Source organism: Ciona intestinalis, unplaced genomic scaffold (assembly GCF_000224145.3).
Source record: "Ciona intestinalis unplaced genomic scaffold, KH HT000141.2, whole genome shotgun sequence".
Classification (NCBI taxonomy): Eukaryota; Metazoa; Chordata; class Ascidiacea; order Phlebobranchia; family Cionidae; genus Ciona; species Ciona intestinalis.
In genome coordinates this window covers 20,045-35,195 of record NW_004190463.2, presented here as the reverse complement: position 1 = coordinate 35,195, position 15,151 = coordinate 20,045, and the positions used below count along the sequence as shown (strand labels likewise).

General features: G+C 37.8%; 4 protein-coding genes and 2 non-coding genes across 7 annotated transcripts in view; 4 read left to right on the top strand and 2 right to left on the bottom strand.

The window, feature by feature from the left end:
• Positions 1-47: 47 nt before the first annotated feature.
• Positions 48-119, top strand: trnaq-uug. Its single transcript has one exon. It is a non-coding gene; the product is annotated as a tRNA-Gln (tRNA).
• A 614-nt stretch (positions 120-733) lies between these two features.
• Positions 734-805, top strand: trnaq-cug. The gene has a single exon. It is a non-coding gene; the product is annotated as a tRNA-Gln (tRNA).
• A 227-nt stretch (positions 806-1,032) lies between these two features.
• LOC100187443 (retinol dehydrogenase 12-like) lies at positions 1,033-4,834 on the top strand. The gene is made up of 6 exons (XM_002127074.4): positions 1,033-1,799; positions 2,221-2,428; positions 2,702-2,826; positions 3,275-3,491; positions 3,786-3,909; positions 4,216-4,834. The coding sequence occupies exons 1-6, from the start codon at positions 1,658-1,660 to the stop codon at positions 4,393-4,395; spliced, it is 996 nt and encodes a 331-aa protein (XP_002127110.1). The 5' UTR covers positions 1,033-1,657; the 3' UTR covers positions 4,396-4,834.
• Positions 4,835-4,906: 72 nt separating this feature from the next.
• LOC100182690 (methionine synthase reductase-like) lies at positions 4,907-8,356 on the top strand. The gene is made up of 4 exons (XM_009863449.3): positions 4,907-5,006; positions 5,321-5,464; positions 5,974-6,760; positions 6,984-8,356. Exons 1-4 carry the CDS (start codon positions 4,955-4,957, stop codon positions 8,041-8,043), a joined length of 2,043 nt encoding a protein of 680 aa, XP_009861751.1. The 5' UTR covers positions 4,907-4,954; the 3' UTR covers positions 8,044-8,356.
• Positions 8,304-13,919, bottom strand: LOC100177209 (lipoamide acyltransferase component of branched-chain alpha-keto acid dehydrogenase complex, mitochondrial). Of its 2 annotated transcripts, none has more exons than XM_002126799.4 (8): positions 13,357-13,919; positions 12,861-13,014; positions 12,013-12,146; positions 11,603-11,758; positions 10,344-10,580; positions 9,743-9,934; positions 9,377-9,448; positions 8,304-9,048 (listed from the first exon to the last, which is right to left on the bottom strand). In XM_002126799.4, the coding sequence occupies exons 1-8, from the start codon at positions 13,708-13,710 to the stop codon at positions 8,881-8,883; spliced, it is 1,467 nt and encodes a 488-aa protein (XP_002126835.2). In that variant the 5' UTR covers positions 13,711-13,919; the 3' UTR covers positions 8,304-8,880. The 2 variants fall into 2 exon arrangements, with proteins under 2 accessions (XP_002126835.2, XP_018671658.1); XM_018816113.2 differs by having other exon boundaries at positions 12,013-12,134.
• Positions 13,920-14,236: 317 nt separating this feature from the next.
• LOC100180490 (jmjC domain-containing protein 7) overlaps positions 14,237-15,151 on the bottom strand; it is a 5,428-nt gene continuing 4,513 nt past the window's right edge. Inside the window, exon 7 of the mRNA XM_026839026.1 lies at positions 14,237-14,326. The gene's annotated coding sequence lies outside the window, so the exon portion shown is untranslated. The remainder of the gene's footprint in view (positions 14,327-15,151) is intronic.

Genomic DNA, 15,151 nt, shown 5'->3' with positions numbered 1-15,151 from the left:
ATTTTAGATTAGTAAAACGTTTAAAAACGCGACGAAACATATCAACAGGTCCCGTGGTGTAACGGTTATCACTCTGGACTTTGAATCCAGCAATCCGAGTTCAAATCTCGGAGGGACCTTTTCTATTACTCATTGAATACATTTTAGATTAGAAAAACGTTTAAAAACGCGACACAGGTCCCGTGGTGTAACGGTTATCACTCTGGACTTTGAATCTAGCAATCCGAGTCCAAATCTCAGCGGGACCTCTTCTATTACTCATTGAATACATTTTAGATTAGTAAAACGTTCAAAAACGCGACGAAACATTTCAACAGGTCCCGTGGTGTAACGGTTATCACTCTGGACTTTGAATCCAGCAATCCGAGTTCAAATCTCAGCGGGACCTCTTCTATTACTCATTGAATACATTTTAGATTAGTAAAACGTTCAAAAACGCGACGAAACATATCAACAGGTCCCGTGGTGTAACGGTTATCACTCTGGTCTTTGAATCCAGCAATCCGAGTTCAAATCTCGGCCACACCTCTTCTATTACTCATTGAATACATTTTAGATTAGTAAAACGTTCAAAAACGCGACTGGAACAAATCAATAGGTCCGTGGTGTAACGGTTATCACTCTGGTCTCTGAATCCAGCAATCCGAGTTCAAATCTCGGCCACACCTCTTCTATTACTCAATATACATTTTAGAGTACAAAAACGTTTAAAACACAACGAAACGTATCAACAGGTCCCGTGGTGTAACGGTTATCACTCTGGACTCTGAATCCAGCAATCCGAGTTCAAATCTCGGCGGGACCTCTTCTATTACTCATTGAATACAATTTTGATTTAGAAAACGTTCAAAAACGCGACAGAAACACATCAACAGGTCCCGTGCACGGCTTCGACAGATCATTAGACCGTGTTGCGTGTAACATTTTAACGTACACAGTACAAGACATGGGAAAATCATGTTGGTTAATCATTACTAACATGTATTATGCACATATTGTACCTATGTATAGTTTGTAGCTCAGTTGGATTGGGTTAAAATACTGACTTGTTAGTTGGAGAAATCTACTGTACGAATACTACCGTTTAAGCTGTGTAACTATAAGTCGACTACGAATAAGTTTCTTGTAATATATACCTTTATCGTTTATGATACAATGTTATTAAGTTGTGATTCAACCCAGTTAATTTAGTTGAAGTAGTCTGTACTATAAAATATATAGTCACCAGTACGATGTAGTTATATTGGTTAATTACTATAAAATATATAGTGTACCACTGTACCAGTACAATGTAGTTATATTGGGTAATTTTAGTTTAATATATAATTGCAACTAACCTTAGATATATACATCTTAAATGCTTTAATAAGGCTTCAGTATTTGATCTCTAAACGACGTCACACTATGCTTTGAGTAAACAAATAACAGATAAATCCAATAGTTTCCAGGTCGCTTGTAATACCTTTTGCTTGGTAAGCTTTGTACTGGAGCAAACCCACCAAACACTGTGTTTAAAAACACGCGGCGCTGATTTGTTCATTACCGCGAAGCTTATTACTGCGCAAGTTTTTCTGAAAATCGCGCAACTTGTAACTTCGTAAACGCAAACCTGTCATTTGAAGTTTGTTTTTGTTTCAGTTGCTAGCTGTTGCCAAGGATGGATTGTTACGTCAGTTGCTTGCTTGGTGTCGTCACTATCGTTGTTTGTGTTCGATATTACGTCAGCAGCAAGTGGATTAGGTTTACCGAAGAAATTGATTTAAAAGGGAAAAACGTAATTATCACTGGTGCAAATGCAGGTAAAGTACATTTAGATAAAAATATGTGGTATATTGGAGTACTGTATTAACATTGCATACGCACATACAATACGTGTAATGAGTAAATTAGTATTGATTAAGTTATGGCATATAAGTATACGTTAAGTGTGTATTAGTGTCCCACAGTCAGTTTTAGCTGACGTTTGTTGATAAATACCACGATAAGGACACACGCTCAAAACTAATGTAAACATATAACAAAGCTTTACCATGTACCAACTACAAACCGTACGAATTGTTTACGTGTATAAACAACCTTGCGGTAAATGTGCTTCATATTTACATTGCAATGTGCACGTTTATAAACGAACTCTACAGCAAACGATTGACAAATATACTGCATTCGCATACAGTTTAAACTTAAGGATTCCAAACTGACAACTGTTTTGTTTTAACATAGGTTTGGGTCTTGAATTGTCAATCCAGTTTGCCAAACGAAATGCGCGCGTTTATATGGCGTGTAGGAACACTAAGAAAGGTGCACTCGCGGTTGAATATGTGAGGAAACATCTGGGTTCCTCCGCAGACGTGATTTGTGTGGAATTAGATCAATCGTCATTGGTTTCAGTGAGGCGTTTTGTGGACGATTTTAAAACGAGAGAAAAGAAGTAAGAATCTAAATTTCAAATGTACAAAGCGTTGCAGAATATCTCGAAAAAGGATAATGCGTGTGTATATAATCATTTTTGCTTCTAGGCTGAACTGCGAAACGTAAAGGTGGCTGTACACAGTATCCGGAATTCGTCCGTTTTGTCCGGATTTCGCTGCCGCATGCGGTACTCGGTAATGGGTTTGCATACGACTTCGCAAGCGGGATACTGTGTACAGCCACCTCAAGCCACATATAACATACACAGTACCTGTACCGCTTGTATTTATAGATTGGACATATTAATCAACAATGCAGCTGTCAATGCAATACCATCATCTATCACTGAAGATGGCATCTTATTACATTACGCTACCAACTATTTCGGGCCCTTCCTTCTTACGAATCTATTGCTTGGTGAGTTCTTACATATCGACTACCCCAAAAGTAAACAATTTTAATATCGTATACTTCGTAACGGTGTTTTGACGATTAACAACGGCCAGTATAGTGGTGAGCATATGATTATATTTATATACTGGGGTGGGGGAAGACGGGGATCTTTAGCACATAATATCCAAATATCTTAATCGTGTTTTAAACAATTAATAAAAGTCTATGGCAGTTGTTAAAACACAGTTTTATATTTCTTTGAATGTTCTTTGTTAACTACCAAGTTGGACAAGAAAATAAAATGAACAGGTGTTCCATCTTCTCCCACCCTACTCTATAATATTGTAAGCATTCCTTGTTTACTACCAAATGCTGGGACGATAGAGCAGTATAAAATCATGTTCAATCTTACCCCACTATACTTGGATGAAATCATGTCCCATCTTACCCCACCATATTTCTTTTCATGCAGAACGCCTTGAAAGATCTGAAGCTGGAGGTCGCGTTGTTAACATAGGATCGCTGTCACACACGGGTGCTAGATTGGACTTGGATTACATTCAACCGGACAAGGCTAGGATTTATATTCAAACGATGCAGAAAGGATTTATTAAAAAACAAGAAGATATTTTGCTTTATCAGAATTCGAAGCTAATGATGCTCATGTTTACATTTGAACTTGCGAGAAGGTATTGTGGTGTTTAGTATCTATTGTGTTAACAGGGTAGTGTGCATGAGGTGTATGAATACAACATGTGTGTCTGGTGTATAAGAACACACCAATGTTATAACTCGACAGTGAGCATGAGGTGTATGAATACACCAAGTGTGTCTGGTGTATAAGAAGACACCCATGTTATAACTTGACAGTGAGCAAGAGGTGTATAGATACACCATGTGTGTCTGGTGTATAAGAACACACCAATGTTATAACTCGACAGTGAGCATACTAAGGTATACATATGAACTTTTTGTTAATCCAGGCTCGGCAAACGTGGTGTAACATCAAATTGTGTCCACCCCGGTATAGTAGCCACCAGAATGCTTGAAGATGATCGAAACCTACTGAGGAAAGTTATCGTCTTTTCACTACGGCTGTTTGCAAAAGTAAGGACAAAGCAGAATGTTGTATGTGTTTGTGTTACGCAGTGGTGAGAGCGTCCACTTCGGCTAATGGGTTTGTAGCTTAATAATGTCATTATTGTGAGGGTATATGTGCGTATGTGTGTGTCAACCCAGCGGTTCTGTAGGTAGTGGTTTAAATTGTCATTCAATCAGAAAAAATCCCTCCTAAGTGATATACGTGGTAACGACAGTCGTTTTCCGCCATGCGAGGTCAAATAAGTTACATTCGTGGTTTATACATGACTTTACACTATACATGTTAAGTTTACACGGTGTTCCTTACATTAGTCAGCAGAAGAAGGTTGTCAACCGATATTGCATTGTGCTCTGTCAGAGCAACTACGTGACGTCACTGGAAAATATTTCGGCAACTTTGAGGAAGAGAAGAATGTTCACGAGATGGCGCTAGATGAACGGTCGTGGGAAAAGTTGTGGGAAATCAGTGAAGATACTACCGGGTTGTCATAAAGCTTTATCCAAACCTGAACTTAATTGCTTCATCCACTAGTAAACTTATTTGTAACCAGTGTTTATATACGTTGCCTATGTTTCCCCACTTAACTGCCGTAAACGTTCTGAACTCCTCTACAAGTAAATGTGGCCACGTGTTTGCCAGGGATATAAGTGTTCAAAAGTGTACCGAGAAACGTTGCAATATTAATATAAAAGGATTCGTAACGTACTTAAAGCCCTAAGTAGGGTGGGGGAAGATGGCACACCTTTTATTTGACTTTCTCGTCCGATTTGGTTGTAAACAAAGAATATTTAAAGAATTATAATACTATATCCTGAACGACTCTCATGAACCATTGCTAATTGTTTAAAACGCGATCAAAATATTTGGTTATTATACGTGCTAAAAATGTCTCGTGTTACCAACTTAAAATATACTCAGATTTGTCCCCAATAAAAATAAACCTTACAGTTGTCTATTTCTAATGACGTAATGCCAGGGTAACCCCCTTCTTTAAAACAATTGCGTCAGAAAATTTTGTTAATGACGCAATACAAGAGGTTGTGAATTGCAATGAATAACGGTACGAAGAACAAAATAACCGTGTTATATGGATCACAAACTGGTGAGCAATAATACAGTGCTAATGTGTTTGCTACAATGGTGTGCCTAGCTGGTATACAGTTAATAAATTAACCAAGTGACATCTGTCATGTCTGCAGTCTGATTATCCACACACTGCAATAGCTTTAGCAGCTCGACTGTGGGCATGGGAGTGGCAACCATGGATAAGTCACTCAAGTTCCCAACCATGAGGATATAAATGACCAAACCAACCAAAAGTTTTATCTGCTCATCCACACACTGCAATAGCTTCAGCAACTCGACTGTGGGCATGGAAGTGGATAGATAGAACTAACCTCATACTTTATTATACAGGCCAAGCTGAAGAGATAGCAAAACAAATCCACGAGGATGCAGTGTTTGGTGGATATGATGCCGAAGTCTTCTGTTTAAAGGAAGAAGGGAAGAAGTTTGACATAAAGGAGATAAAATGTGCCGTGTTTGTTTGTTCCACAACAGGTAGGGTTGAAGTAACAATATTAATTATTACCTGGAAATAGTAAGGAACATTATAACTGACCAAAAGGTAATGAGCAGACTTTGACTCTGAGGATTAGGTCATTCATACTGTATGGCTTCACCAATTTAGAATAGAATGTACATATACAATGTTGGGGTAATGAACCAACTCTGACCAGCAAATAATAAAACCATAGATTCTTAAGATTTTTAAGATCACAACCAAATACTTCATAACAAGCAGCAAATTTTACAATAAAATATTCGTTCAATAATTATTATTAACTAGTAAAGGTTTTGTGACCAAGTTCAAAAAATGACGATCTAGAAAACTGTGATGTCATATGCAGAATAAAAAAATAAGGGGGGGGTTCAATCAAAAAAAATTTGTTTTGAATTTTTTTTTTAATTATTATTTTTTTTCTGGGTTTAAAAGGGGGGGGGGGAATCGCGACACCCTAAACCCCCCTGGCTGCGCCACTGGTCATTGTATATTAACTTGTTGACAGGAGACGGGGATCCACCGGAAAATGCTCGCAAATTCTTGCGAACGGTTTCAAGGAAAACATTACCTAACGATCATTTATCGAAACTTTACTATACTTTGCTGGGACTTGGGGATTCTAACTACTCAACTTTTTGTGGTGGGCCAAAGAAACTTGACAAGGTTTTATCACTGCATGGCGCAAACAAGTTTTACGAAGCTGGTTTCGCCGATGACGGCACGGACCTGGAGTTGGTTGTGGAGCCGTGGCTTGACGGGTTGTGGCCGGCACTTAAAAGTTACTTTTTAAAAGATAAAAGTCACATTACATCAGAATCGAGGGAAATAATCAACAACAACCTCAATGAACTTCCTAATAGTGAATCTGCGCTCAATTCAAACGGGGAACAAGAAACCTCGGTAACAGACCTCAGTGAAAAGGTTGCAAACATTGAAATTACAGAAAATGTTAAAAAACTCGAAACAACATTGTTACCAGATTCCATTCTGTGGAAGAAGTCTTCTCTCTCCGCATCCAACCTCACCCTTCCACCTTTATTTCCCATCCATCTGGAAGCTTATCCCACAGATGAAGAAAAAGTTGAAACTTACCAAAAAAATTTTTCATTCCCAGTCGCATGTGGTGAAGTTATGAACGCTCATGTTAGATCAGCGCGAGTATTAACGCAACCCGACGCAGTTAAACGAGCCATAGAAGTCGAGTTTGATGTCACAACTGAATATAAAGCTGGTGATGTCATCGCTGTGTGTTGCTATAACAACAAACTTGATGTTGATTGGTTGATAGAAAGGTAAGTTTATTTATTTAAGTAGATTGTGATTGGTATGGGATGTTGGGGTTTTAAGGGATATATGATTTGGCCCTATATTTAGCTGAGTATGTATTTTTCCTTTGAAACTTGCTGAAATTTACGGCCTACTTTCTGATACAAAATGTGAAAATGTCAATATTTTTCAAAGACATTCATATATCTTACAAACAACATTGATTTAACATCAACACCCTTGTTTCAGATTGGGATTAACTAAAACTGCTGATCAAAAAATGAAAATGAAAGTTTCCTCCGTAGCTCCCAAGAAAAAAGAAGTCCCTCCCTATATACCAGAGGTTTTCACGATTCGAGAAATGTTTACATCTTGTCTTGAAATTCGTTCCGTCATCAAAAAACCGCTGATCCGATGTTTAGTTGAGAGCATGAGTAATTTGGATGAGAAACGTCGATTAGAGGAATTATGTAGCAGGCAAGGTGGGGGGGAATACATGGACGTCATTCGTGGTAATATGATCTCCGTGTTGGACATCCTGGCAACCTTTCCTTCGTGTAAACCCACGTTGGAAACTTTGGTTCAACATTTACCAAGACTTCAACCACGTAGATATTCGATCGCGCGCTACGGCTCAAATTATGTTTCTATTGTTTTCAACGTGGTTCAGTTTGAGCGTGATTCGAACCATCTTTCCCCAAGAAGCGGTATCTGCACAGGCTATCTCGAACAGTTGTTGCAACCAATGATTGAACAACAAGAGACAGAAATTTCACTGCATGTCAAAATTTTCCCGACAAAATCTAACGGATTTTCGCCGCCTCCAAACCTGAGGAACAACTTAGTCATGATTGGACCAGGAACGGGGGTTGCACCTTTTATTGGTTTCCTTCAACAGCGACAAGAAAGGCTTGCCACGAATACCGAAGCTCCTGGATGTGCGTGGCTGTTCTATGGATGCAGACACAAGGAAAGAGACTTTCTCTTCCAAGATGAATTAGACAAATTCAAGCGTGAAAACATTCTTACGAAATTTTGTGTTGCCTTTTCACGGGATGAAAGAGCACCGGGTGGCGCCAAATATGTTCAAGATTCGATTAAAACTAACGGGGAGGAAATAGTTTCTTTGCTGTTGGACACAGATACTGTGTTCTATGTGTGCGGCGATGCACGCAACATGTCAAAAGATGTCCGGACGTGCATGGTTGAGTTGATAGCTAAGTATACAGAGTGTGATATGGAAAGTGCTTTGTGTAAATTCAATGGAATTGTGAGTGAGAAAAGATATAAAGAAGATATATGGACATAAATTAAGTTTTACTATTTAATAAATAATATGATTTTTACTTGCCCATATTTGCAGTGCTAGGAAAATATGAGGATCACAAAACTCGTTTTTTTGAATAGTCTAACATTTGCTCTTAATATTAGAAAAATTGTAATCTTTGTCCTGTATTCATTATTATTGATTTTAATTATTTTTTTATAATTTTACAAAACCATAATCACATTCTGTTGTAATATTTACAACTGACTTATATTTGTACTCGCATACGTAGAAAATGTGTGTTTATGCAAAAGTATTTGTGTATTTCATAATAGGAATAAATAAATATGATCCATATTATTGGCAGAGCTAGGCAATAAACAATGTACATGATGTTAGCTACTGATGCACCAAATATAACATTGATTGAACTAAAGCTTATATATCATAATTACCATGGGAGCAAAATATACCTAAATGTTTGTTAAAATATTAGATAAAGCTCAGGGGTGGGCAAACTTGTTTGGACATGCATATGTTGTTGTCGGTAAGTGTATTACAAGTGTGAAAGAGTTTTTTTGGGGCTTGAATAAGACACTTAACAGCAAACACTGATGACGTCTCGCCCCATGGTGGACAAAACATGGGACCTTAAGTCTTAAAAAAGTTTGCCAAAAGATCTCTTTCACACTTATAACTATTTAGATATGATGTCGAAATACGAGTTAATGTAATGCAATAATTTCAAGCCAGAATAATATGATTTACAAGTTCCCACCCCTGGCCCGCAACAGTGGAATAAGCAAGTTATTATGTTTGGTCTAAAATGGAAACTTTTAAAACAAACACACACACAGCACCCATGAAAAAATATGACAATTACTTCAAATACAAAAGTAATTTCGAAGGGTTTTCCAAATAATCCTTGAGTAAGTTAGAGAAACGCGCCATTGTTGCTCCCTCTATAACCCGGTGGTCAGCTGACCAACTTACACACATTATGTGGGACTTGGTGATGTCACCATCATAATTATAACGAGGTAAAATCTAGAATTTATACAAAAATTAATGTTATATAATCTGATATAGGAATAAATGTCACATATATATATCATTATCATCTGGCAGTGGTTGGCATGTCTAACTTTAAGTTAAAAATGCAAGAGATAAATAGTGAGCCATACATTCAATAATACCCCCGAATAGTTACTTTTGAACATGTGAAAAATTTGTAACACGAGGTGTATAAAACAGAACACCCGTGGGCCGTGTTATACCAATTATAGTTGCCCCGCTATGTGAGAAGAAATAAGTTAAAATAACTTATTCTTGTTTTAATTGGCAGCCCATGTTATAAAGTTAGATGACCACAAACCTGTATTTTCCCAAGAGCCCCGATGGCAACTTGTGGTGGAAATATCACGGGTCGAGCGTAAGTTCCTCCAATCTGGATGGTTAACATTCGCTTTAATAAATGCATTGTGATTTGTGTGAATACCTTATGCTCACTGTCGAGATATGGGCAAACACAGTGTATATACGTTATGCTCACTGTCGAGTTACATATGTGATGTACCTTAGGGTTAAAGTCAACATACAATGTAAATATTGTATCATCAAGATATTAAAAGTTCGCCTTTGAGCCCACATTGCCACATTATAAAATATTTGTATTATTTGTTATCTGTAGATTCATTTAATTGTTTACATCCAATATCTCTCCACACATAATCCAACTCACCGAACCAATATTAGACAAACTAAACGTCCCGCCAACCACATCCTGCTGTGTAAGTTTATTATTCAACCCCGCTTCGTGTAATCTATTCAACTCCACAGCTATTTCAATGATGGAAAGGTTTTGAACGGACTTCACGCTGGGTAGAAGCAACCCATGCGGGGTGTCGACTGCTACTCCAATGTTGTGGTCAGCCTGAGAATAACATGGCTTACATATTCGCTATTCTATATGAGTGAGGTCCTGGACATGCTAGGACATCTGGGGTTAAGGCCATTGTTGGCGCATCACCCCAACATTGTATATGCACGTTCGCCGTTCTATTCTATATGGGTAAGGTCCTACAGAGAGGCACGTCATGACACCTGAGATTTAGGCCAGAGTTGGCCCATTACCCCAACATTATATAAGTGTTTTAGCCAAAGATTTTATCTTCAAAGCATCATAAAATGAACATACTTCACGAGAAAGAAATTTTGCAAAAAATTAAACGATAACAATAATGGTAAAAATAATAAGTTTATAAACTAAATAAAACACATATTGCCAAAACATATTGCACATATAAACCATATCAATAACACAACACACCCAACAAAATTACCTTGTAAATAATATTTTCATGTCCACCATCAAGTTGTGAGTTAAGTATTGGGTATTGTGCGAGTGCAGCAGATGTTGCCTTCATTATAAACGGCATGTATGACAACTTAACACCAGTGTTGTGTTTCACTTCTTTCTTTATCTTCTTCCTCAACAAAACCAGTTCACTCATGTCGTATTCATCATCATAACCAAAGTGAGGAATATCGAGTGATGCTTTCATTGAACGAACCATCGCCTGTGTTAATGTGGGGGATACAATGTAATGTGGGGGATACAATGTTAGTGTGGGGGATACAATGTTAATGTGGGGATACAATGTTAATGTGGGGGATACAATGTAATGTGGGGGATACAATGTTAGTGTGGGGAATACAATGTTAGTGTGGGGGATACAATGTTAGTGTGGGGGATACAATGTTAGTGTGGGGATACAATGTTAATGTAGGGGACACAATGATAAATGGGGAACACTATTAAAGTGTGTACAAGTGTGAAGTGTACACACCAGACATACAACTTTGAATATAGCATTTCTAATGCACATTACAAAATATGCCAAATTAGAAATTGTTCATATTTATACTAAATATTCATTTTTGGGACAGCCGGACAGGTAAAACTAATGTATGAACCTGCCCTGCACAACAAAATGATATTCACTTTAAAAAAGTTAATGCAGAATGTATCTTTAAGAGTAAGTTAACTATTGTTTAAAAAATCGCACTAAATTAATTAATATACCTACACTAAAATATTTGTATTAACCAATACAAATAATAATTAACATTTGAGATGCAGAAATTAAATTATGTATGTATATTGTATGTAGATAATGTTTCATTATAAGCACTTGTTTACGTTGGTACATAATGTATATTTCGAATGTTAAACATTGGTATCACATTACATACAACATTGTATTGAAACCTATTGTTTATAATAAATTGTGTTTGTATTGAATGTTTCATTAGATTTAAAACCTAACACGAGACAAACTTAATGTGATATTATATTATTGTATATGGGTAAGTGTCAAGTGTCATTGGGCAAGACATATAACGACCATTGTCCAACCCAGTGGTCACTAACAAGTCGTCTTAAATGATGCCGATACAGAAAAACATTCATCCATAAAGTTTCATTCGTGGTAACTCATAAACAGGTACGACAGGTGTATGAAACAGAACATCCGTGTTATATCGACTGACGCTGTCCCACCAAACGAGGATAAATAAGTTTCATTCATTCAACCCTCACCTTCCTAATTCCTTTCAATTTTTCCGTTTTATCTTGTAGCATCACAGTGGGTATTGATGGCATCATAGTAGGTGATGATGATGTCATAGTAGCTTCAGGTTGATCAATAAACTCCATGATATCCTCCTTCACCACTCTGCCATCCTTACCACTGCCCTGGGTTCATAAATGATAAGATTTATAAACTTATTACAATATTATTTAATAACTCTGCAAGCCATGTTTAATGTTTGGCTCAGAGTTTTTCGAACTGACTTACAAAATTTAAATTTTATTAAGTAATAAAATTACAATCAATTATGAAAGATTTTTAGCTTGTTTAACTTAAATTGTACTTTTAAATATAAACATTTAGTTAGGTTGACGATACTTGGTTTGTTACAGAAGATTGAAGCAACAACTCCACATACTTTAATATCATTGAGATCCAGTCCATGCTCCTTCGCAAGTCTTCTTACAGCTGGTGTAGCGAGAACACCTTGTGTTTCTGGGGTTTGCGTGGGTGTTGGGGGTTCAATAGTTGTAGGAACATCTGGTGTTTCGTCTGGTGTAAAAATAGGATTTACGATTTATGTGGTCTAAATAGACTTACTGTACATTGTAAATACACTTGGATAGCAAGCATGTGGCGCATGAACTATGAATACTTCATTGACAGCGAGCATGAGGTGTACGAACACACCCAGACGCCGAGCATGAGGTGTACGAACACACCCAGACAGCGAGCATGAGGTGTACGAACACACCCAGACGGGAGCATGAGGTGTACGAACACACCCAGACGCCGAGCATGAGGTGTACGAACACACCCAGACAGCGAGCATGAGGTGTACGAACACACCCAGACGCCGAGCATGAGGTGTACGAACACACCCAGATGGCGAGCATGAGGTGTACGAACACACCCAGACGCCGAGCATGAGGTGTACGAACACACCCAGACGCCGAGCATGAGGTGTACGAACACACCCAGACGCGAGCATGAGGTGTACGAACACACCCAGACGCCGAGCATGAGGTGTACGAACACACCCAGACGCCGAGCATGAGGTGTACGAACACACCCAGACGGGAGCATGAGGTGTACGAACACACCCAGACGCCGAGCATGAGGTGTACGAACACACCCAGACGCCGAGCATGAGGTGTACGAACACACCCAGACGCCGAGCATGAGGTGTACGAACACACCCAGACGGGAGCATGAGGTGTACGAACACACCCAGATGGCGAGCATCAGCGAGGGTAAGGTCCCCACCTTGTTTAGCTTCCGTCCCATCTTCTTCACCCTCCACTTCAATATCGACAAGCGTCGTTCCAACTTGTGCATTTTCACCAATATCATAATATCGCTTCATAATCACCCCGTCATAACGACTCGTGATTTTTGCCGTGGATTTGTCACTTTGAACCTGGATGGATATGTGTGTTTAGAAGATCTTTGTTACGTTGATATAATGCTCAGCAGCAAGCCAGCAATACTTTGCAAAGTAAATGTTAACAATCTCCCCAACTTTTGCAACAAGCATAACAAATAGGAACATTATATATTTAGCACCAATGTTTCAGTCCTAAAACAATGTTTATTTCGCTATTAGGTGTCTATACAAACAAGCAGAGTCAAAAAATAATGCATTCACCACATTAATCAATGAGGTTCCCTATGTTTGACAACTATGAGTGTAATTACATTTTCACTCCCTCTAAAATGTCATCCAACATTTTATGAAAATTCCAGAAACATTCTTTCTTACCTCACAAATATCTTGAAACTGCGAAACTTTTTCCCCTTCTTCTACAAACCATTCCAACATCTCAGCTTCCTTTATCCCTTCACCAATATCAGCCAGTTTAAACTGGACCAAACCGGTTCTTACACAAGTTGTATTCAACCATCTCACATGTTGGGTGTGTTTGGCAGCTAACTTTGGATGGTGTTTGACCAGCAATACATCTTTGTTTACAGCGCATGTAGCTCTCGTTTGGGCAACAGCAGACAATCTGAACAACCTTCTACTTAACCTGTTAACCCTATGCATCCTAATTAACCTGTGAGGAACATAGAATAATATCTTGGCATAAAGTAATCCACTTTGGCACAAAAACATAAATCAATTAAAAAAACGCTCATTCTGATTCATCACAAAAAAACACAATTTAAACCGTTTTAATGAGTCTTCACTTTTGTTTTAATTTTAGGAATCAAAAATTTGTATTAAGAATTAAAATAATAACCCTAAAAAAATATAACAGTAATCTTTTATGTTGAGTTATCAATAATCTTGCATGTAACTTGTAGTAAAGAAAAGAATTACAAACAGTAAACACAAATGAATGCATAATATAACTAAACACGAAATAAATATTTTAATCTCTAAATGGCATGCAATGCAACAGTATTGAAAAAGATGGATAGCCAACAACACTCAACAACAACAGTGTTTATTGCCACACATAATTCAATGCATAGGCGCCAAGTTTTATGATTTCAGATCCAAGTTTTATGATTTCAAAGGTGTTGTCTTTCAGATCCAAGTTTTATGATTTCAAAGGTGTTGTCTTTACCATAAAGCTCACTTTGATGATAACACAGCAGCATATACAAATAGTAGTATTGATTAAGTATTGTTGATATGTGTTCATAAAACAACTTCAAAACGATATGCAAAACGTGGGTAGACCAGAGCCATAGAAACACCAAGTAGTTCAACCGCCGTTGTGTTTTTAAAAGAAAGCAGAAGCGGTGACTTTCGCAATGGGTTTAATCGTTTAAACAAACTTGTTGGGTTTTAATTTTGTGGTCTAGCGTAAAATAAATTACTTACTTTATTAACCAGTTTTTACATAAAGTTTGTAAATTATCCTAATTAAATGATTAAACTGTCACAGAAAAATCACCGCTTCTAAATCCCGTTTTTTGAAACTTTTCGATACAAAAAACAAATTAGGCATGTTTTTTTTACTTTCCAACTTTCAAATTAGTTTTTTAACCAGTACCGTGTAATTGGTTACAAATGGTAGGGATGTGCCGAGCCGAGCCCGAACTCAAAAGCTCGTGCCCGAGCGTCTCCTTTTTTGACGCTCGGCGCTCGGCTGAAAACTGGGCCGAGCGCCGAGCCTTTTGCTATAATGTTGCACGCGAGAGCGAAAAATATTAAAAATGAAAAAAAGTGAAGCTACTAAGAGATAACGAGACTGGTCACCTTAGCTTTCTCTTTAATTGTTTTTCGTTCGTTGTGAATTTGATCTCTCGCAAGTAACGAATCGCAACGTCAGCTATTTGCCGGTATCGAATTACAGCCGGTGTCAAATTACACGAGCGCCCAATGTTTTCGTATCAGATTTTAAATAAAAGGCAAAAACTCTTTAACATTTTTATAATGAAATATTATAAATTGCTGCAACCACGGTTTTGCAACCACATGACAGCCCCCTTAACCGCAGACACGCACGCAGCCAGAAAGTGCTAAGACGCACACACACACGCGTTGCATTCAATATAACATTCCTTCGCTTGGAATTAGCACAATTTTTCATTCAATTATTACG

What these genes read in the sequence shown, in the direction of transcription:
- LOC100187443 (XM_002127074.4), top strand. Translation starts at nt 1,658, where the DNA reads ATGGATTGTTACGTCAGTTGCTTGCTTGGTGTCGTCACTATCGTTGTT. An exon ending in TATCACTGGTGCAAATGCAG is followed by an intron (nt 1,800 to 2,220) that starts GTAAAGTACATT and finishes GTTTTAACATAG; the next exon opens with GTTTGGGTCTTGAATTGTCA. An exon ending in CACTACGGCTGTTTGCAAAA is followed by an intron (nt 3,910 to 4,215) that starts GTAAGGACAAAG and finishes TCCTTACATTAG; the next exon opens with TCAGCAGAAGAAGGTTGTCA.
- LOC100182690 (XM_009863449.3), top strand. Translation starts at nt 4,955, where the DNA reads ATGAATAACGGTACGAAGAACAAAATAACCGTGTTATATGGATCACAA. An exon ending in GTTTGTTTGTTCCACAACAG is followed by an intron (nt 5,465 to 5,973) that starts GTAGGGTTGAAG and finishes ACTTGTTGACAG; the next exon opens with GAGACGGGGATCCACCGGAA. An exon ending in GTTGATTGGTTGATAGAAAG is followed by an intron (nt 6,761 to 6,983) that starts GTAAGTTTATTT and finishes CCCTTGTTTCAG; the next exon opens with ATTGGGATTAACTAAAACTG.
- LOC100177209 (XM_002126799.4), bottom strand. Translation starts at nt 13,710, where the DNA reads ATGTTTTTGTGCCAAAGTGGATTACTTTATGCCAAGATATTATTCTAT. An exon ending in AATTGAAAGGAATTAGGAAG is followed by an intron (nt 10,581 to 11,602) that starts GTGAGGGTTGAA and finishes ACATTAACACAG; the next exon opens with GCGATGGTTCGTTCAATGAA. An exon ending in GGGCTCTTGGGAAAATACAG is followed by an intron (nt 9,049 to 9,376) that starts GTTTGTGGTCAT and finishes TATAAATTCTAG; the next exon opens with ATTTTACCTCGTTATAATTA.